This window comes from Copadichromis virginalis, linkage group LG7 (assembly GCF_057382275.1).
Source record: "Copadichromis virginalis isolate Kocher_CV1m ecotype Utaka linkage group LG7, C_Virginalis_male_GT1.1, whole genome shotgun sequence".
NCBI classification, from domain to species: domain Eukaryota; kingdom Metazoa; phylum Chordata; class Actinopteri; order Cichliformes; family Cichlidae; genus Copadichromis; species Copadichromis virginalis.
This window is the reverse complement of record NC_140624.1, coordinates 45685796-45692127: the sequence shown is the minus strand read 5'-3', so window position 1 is coordinate 45692127 and position 6332 is coordinate 45685796. Positions and strand designations below refer to the sequence as shown.

The following is a 6332-nucleotide window of genomic DNA, read 5'->3' as shown; positions in this document are numbered from 1 at the left end:
TGTCTCCTCATTTGCCGCTTTCCATAACAACTTATCTTTAAGTTCAATGGCACGAAATACAAAGTTTAAAGCAGTTTCTTTGGGCTCTTGGGAGATATTGAGGAGCTGATGGTAAAGCTCAGTGGGGCTGTCTACCCTATAGTGTCCCTTTAATATGGTGAGCAGTTTGCTAAGTGTTAACCCACGTTTAATCTCCAACATGTCTCTTAGGGGTGTTCCTGGACTAATGGCCCTAATTACCGCTTCCACAATTTCAGTCTCCGAGTGCCCTTTTTCACTCCCATTCTCAATCTGGCGAATCAAGCTGAGATAGGATAGCTTGTCCTTCTGCCCATGCTCTCCAATCTGCCCACAGATTTTAAACTCCCTCTTCAGTGTTACCTCTTGAAGAGTTCGCGTTGCCTCTGGTCGGGCTCTGGGTGAGTAATGTGCAATATGTACTGGAGTAGTACATGCGGTGTTCTCAAGATCTTCCTTTTGCATAGACTCTATGCCTTGGGGTTCCCTTTCTGACTGACTCTCCCCTTTGCTTAGTCTCTGGATGTATACAGCAATGTCTTTATAAAACTGTTTCACTTGATCCTCTTCCTCACTTTTCTCCACATCATCAAACATGCCCTCTGCCAACCTGATGAGTGTCCTCTTGGTCTTGCTGTGAGACTCTGCGCTGTCCAGGCCGGAACATTTCAGTCGCCTGCAGACATCCACAAGATGCTCTCTCTCCAACTGCCACAAGGCTGCACTCACTTCGTCACGCAGAGGTTGCAGAGATTCCATTTCTTTTGGTTGAAGGTTCGTCTCTTGGGAAAGAAGGTGGTTGGTGATGGTGTTGACTCACTAGCGCCACCTCCTGGCTGGCTCGCCAAAATATGTTACACTGTTGAAATGATGGGCCAACTCATCTCCCGTGCAACATATTTATTTTTTACAGAAAACTGTAAAAACAGAGAAATAAGGCAATCAGTTATCTTTGGCGCGCAGGCCGTACGCTGCCTCTTCATCACTGACACTACTTCTTCTACTGTAGCCGGCATTACTTTATACAAGTAACTTATACAGTTTCACATTCACATGCACCACCTTTGTAAACTGGTTAAATTACACAAATACATTTTACTATGCACATGAACAACATAGTGAACTCATTACAGTTTTATCTTGTTTTTGCTACTGTTTTACTCTATTTATCGACCTGTCTTCTTAACTGTATTTAATAAACTAGATCTCTTTCAAATAAATGTTTTTCTTAACATATTTCTATAGCATTCACTCTTCATGAACTAAACATAAAGCAATTCACACTTTCTCTTATTGTGCAAAATATATATCTTGTGGCTTTAACCCAACAATACACCTGCACCGAGCTCACAGAGTTTCGGTACAGTCTAACACTTTGATCGGCACAGGCTAACAACTGGACCAACTTGGAAATTAGCTCTTTAGCTTAACATTCGCCACAAACAAGACATTTATCATTAATCGCCACTGCTGTCTGTCACTTTTATAACATCTGTTTATATTATCAACCACCCAGCTTACCTGTAAAAACAGAGAAATAAGGCAATCAGTTATCTTTGGCGCGCAGGCCGTACGCTGCCTCTTCATCACTGACACTACTTCTTCTACTGTAGCGTCAGCTACCGATGCGTACAGGACCGAGCGCCCTCTGCTGGCGGAACTTATACAACAGTAAAACTTACATTGCAGTGGCCTTACTAAAAGAAAATGTCTCTGAGCATCAAATAAAATGGGGGGCTACTATTTTCATGTCTCTGTCTTTAACATAGTGCCACACCAACATGCTTACAAGTAGTAAATCCAGGTTAGTGGATCATAATTAAACATCACTCTGTGGCAAACGCAGAGTTCAGCAGGCCATCAAGGAAGAAGTGACGTGCATTTCTGCAGTGTAAAGATTCACAAATGATTTTTCTCCTTAATCTACAGTCACACAAAGCGCCAGGAAAATCTTTGGTGATGTTCTCAGATGATTCTGACGCTTATCACCCAGTTCCTCGTGATGTCCTCCACACCATCAACCCTCTGTCCTCCTCACAGTTTCTTCCTCAGCTTGCCTTTCTTATGGCCACCCCTTCCAAAACCTGACTTTTTAACTTCTCCGAGCCACTTTTTGTTCTTGGAGCGGAGCTTCCTCATCCCCCCGCCCTGCAGGAACTGGTGCTTCTGCTTTTTCTTGCGCTGCTTCATGATCTGATCCTTTGTTTTCAGCTCCGAGCGTGCTTTGTGGTCACCGGAGCTCTGTACGTTTGGACCTCGTCGGCCACGGCCACGACCTGGGAGAGGCACGACACAACAAAGAGGTTGGAGGTTATAGCTCGCAAGGCTGGAAGAGGGACTTGAAGTATTTACCTTTAGAGTTGAGTTAAAACATGGTGGCTGATGGTCTATATTTAACATGTTTGTGCTATTCATTTTGATGCCTTCCTACCTCTTGCTGGCTTCCTGCCTCCTCCGCCTGTTTCTCCATCTGATCCAGATCCTGTATCATCAATCTTGTATTTTTTCTTCCACTCCTCATAACTGACATGTTGTCAAGTGATACAACATCTTCACAGTACAGCTTAATATTGTCATAGGAGTAGAGAAGAGGGTCATTGAGAGCAGCACACAGAGAAGCTTTTTGTTGGAAGGATACAAGTTCTTCCTGTTCTTCTTGTTACTGATAACCTGACCGCTGTCTGTTTTGATCTTCTTCTTCTGGTCTTCTTTTCCCATTTCTCTCACAAAACGCTTCCTCTTACGGTCCCTAAAAAAAGAAGGGGGAAAAAAGACTTTAAATTATAGTTTGAAATGACCATTTGGTGGATACTGAGTCAAACATAGGGAAATTTGTACCATTTCATCATTTTCTTCTGCTGGTTAAGGCGATCGCCTTCATCTCCCATGAGATCAAGGACAGCTGAAGAGGCCTGCTGTTCAAAAGCACTGCCCTCTCCACCGAGACTCAACCTGTCGACGCATAACACAGGACAAAACAGCATAAAACACAAAGCCATTCACATTTTTTAAAGAAACAGATGCAACAGTTTAATGCCTCACCCTCTCTCAGAGTCAAAGTCTTTAGGTCTGTAAGGGATATAATACTCTTCATCTTTGCCTGACTGCCTCTTTTTCTTGGTCTTTGGTCGCTCTTCGCCATCTTCCTGCTGACCTCTTCTTTTACCACCTACCACTTCTGAAAACACCCCCTGGTGGAAATAGAAAGAATTACATGGTACAAAGTGACAAAGCATGATACAGAGATCCTACTATCTTCCTCTTCTAGTTTGTATACAACATCATCTACATCAAAACTGCACTTTATTTTGCTTCTTCTTCATCAGACAGCACAAACAACTTTCTCATTTTGACTCAAATATTGGTTTTGAATGAAAATGATGAAACAATCCTGGGTGTTTATTCAACTTGTGAGCAGGTTTTCTAATCCACCATACTATTATTATTGACACTAGTACATGTTCGTGCTGCTGGCAAACTAATACACTCAAGAACATATAGCAAAGCAAAAAAGTGAAAAGTAGGTCTTGCCTACATAAATAAACATAAGACAGTTGTGAAACTTTGACATAGTAACATCTGCAGTAATATTTACACCTGTGATGACATCTCACCAGCATTAGCCTTATTTTGAAACCAAGATTGTTTACACAGAGTTTGTAATTGCAGAGAAATGCTCCATTTATTTTGGTCATTTCATTTTTGAGCAGGAAGCTCACCTTTTTTGTTATAGCCTTTAGATGAATAGAGAGTTTTCCAATTAAATACATATTCTTTAAATAATGTTCCCTCTTATAAAAAGTAGGATAATTTAAAAAAAAAATTTAAAAAATGTATTATACCTCTATTACTTAGAAAAAAAAACTGTTTTTTTCTGTTGTCTGTTATATAACGTTAGTGATGCTCGTTTCAATTCATTTCTTAATCAGCTAAACAGGTCAGTTAAGAAACAGTCAAATATTAAGTTACATTTGAAAACGGTTTAAAAAAAAATATCCCCATTCCAAAATGTCACATGACAATCTCATTGGCTCACGGAGTTATGATGTCACTACACGATCCTTTGAAGTTTGTCCTTAAACAGGGGTGACACACAGCAGTTTTTTAGTTCGTGTCTTCGCAGCATTTGTGTTTGCAGCCTTCACACGTTCACCACAGAAACTTTTGGAAACCTTTTCAGAGTTGTCGTGTACAACCTTCAACATGTATCCAACAAGACACCAACCAAGGCAAAAAGATTACGCCGCTTCTCCTTCCTGTCGTGGCCGGCCAATTTCCCCAAATGACCTCTTAGCCGTCCAAAGGGCATTACATGACAGTAAGAAGGAAAACTACCATCTCCAGAATAAAATTCAACAGATTGAAGAAGAGAAACGTCAACTGGAGGAGAAGTGTAGACAGATGGAAGCGCAAAATAAGAACCTGGAAGAAAGACAAAAACGCCAGCCCGACATAAATATTATTAATGAGGGTTGGGGAATCAAGTTTGGACAAGCCCGAGAGCAGATTGTCTTCCTAATTAAGGAAAACAAGCAAAAGAGCGTGGAACTAAAGGAGATGTCCAACCAGCTTAAAGACAGCAAAGCTACTGTTGAGAAGACAGAATGGGATCTCCAATATATGGACCAAATGAATCGGCTGCTCCAAACAAACTTCGATGAAGCTGTGAAAAAAAATAAAGAAATCCTCCAACAGAAGGAAGAACAGGAGAAAAAGCAAAGAGACATGGAGCACAAACTCAAAGTCACGGAGGAAAAATACAGAATGCTGAAAGAGAAGGTGGATGATACTCTGCGCCAAAATAAAGACCTTCTTCACGAGAAAAAGCAACTAGAAGGGGAAAAAGAAAAACTGGACAAACAATGCTCGCACATGCAGAAAAGGATGGAGCAAATGGCGAGAAACAACTCCGAGCTCACTAAGGGGATATTGTTGGAATACAACAACTTGAAGCGCAAACACACTGAAATGCAGGCGCAAAAGCAAGAACAAGACAACATACATGACGACCTGCAGCGTACGCTCCAAGATATCCACAAAAGAAATGAGGAGCTACAAGACATGTACAAAGAAGTACAACAAAGAAACGCAGACATGCACAAGGACAAGATAATGCAGGAGGAAACATCCAAAGAGCTCAGGGAAAAGCTTGAAGAAAAACAAGCAACGTTGGAAGAGGTGGAGAAAACGTGCAAGAAGCTTGAGAAACAAAACAAAGAAACCATCGATGAGTTGAGAACCCTCATCCTGGAAAAAAAAGCTCTTGTAGAAAACTGCATGAAAAAGAAGAACAAACGCTTCCGCTGGCCCTGGAGGAGGAACTCTACTGCTTCCTCAGCAGGTGTAGCCTCGTCTTGTTCCACCTCTGTTCACCTCCCCAACCAGTCCCGGCAGTTGACTGTCCCCTCCTGAGCCTGGTTCTGCCGGAGGTTTCTGCCCATTTAAAGGCAGTTTTTCCTCCCCACTGTCGCCTAGTGCGTGCTCAGAGGGGATTGTTGGGGTTTTCTCTCCTCTACCTTGTTTCATTATTTACTTAACTTTTTGTTCTTACTTCATTTTACCTTGTTTCATTATTTACTTAACTTTTTGTGCTTGCTTCATTTTACCTTGTTTCATTATTTACTTGTTAACGTTTTGTTCTTACTTCATTTTACCTTGTTTCATTATTTACTTGTTAATGTTTTGTTCTTACTTCATTTTACCTTGTTTTGTTATTTACTTGTTGACGTTTTGTTCTTACTTCATTTTACCTTGTTTCATTATTTACTTGTTAACGTTTTGTTCTTACTTCATTTTACCTTGTTTCATTATTTACTTGTTAACGTTTTGTTCTTACTTCATTTTACCTTGTTTCATTATTTACTTGTTAACGTTTTGTTCTTACTTCATTTTACCTTGTTTCATTATTTACTTGTTTAACTTTTTCTTTTTCAACTTATTCATAAAACAATAAACCAATTGAATTTATCCTTTGAGTATTTTTCATCTTTTCATCTATAACTTTTTCAAACATTCATATCTGTCGTTTATCCTCTTCTTGAAACCTCATAAATGGTGAAGGAAAAATCCTGGAACATGGTTTGAAACACTGAAATTGTTTCAGCTGAAACCGGCAAAGTCATACATACGTACGTGTGTGTGTGTGTGTGTGTGTGTGTGTGTGTGTGTGTTACTCTGTACATGAAACAACTTTGTAGAAAACCATTTTCCTGTCGAAACATTAGCAAACACAAACAAAGTGTTATTAACAAACGAATTACTAATATCCCTCTCTATGATAGTGATTAATTTTCTTACGGGATTAAAACTGTAAA

General features: G+C 40.2%; 1 protein-coding gene across 1 annotated transcript; it reads left to right on the top strand.

The window, feature by feature from the left end:
- Positions 1-4021: 4021 nt before the first annotated feature.
- Positions 4022-5702, top strand: LOC146705855 (uncharacterized). Its single transcript, XM_085463713.1, has one exon. The coding sequence runs from the start codon at positions 4222-4224 to the stop codon at positions 5428-5430; it is 1209 nt and encodes a 402-aa protein (XP_085319839.1). The 5' UTR covers positions 4022-4221; the 3' UTR covers positions 5431-5702.
- The last annotated feature ends 630 nt before the right edge of the window (positions 5703-6332 follow it).

What these genes read in the sequence shown, in the direction of transcription:
- LOC146705855 (XM_085463713.1), top strand. Translation starts at nt 4,222, where the DNA reads ATGTATCCAACAAGACACCAACCAAGGCAAAAAGATTACGCCGCTTCT.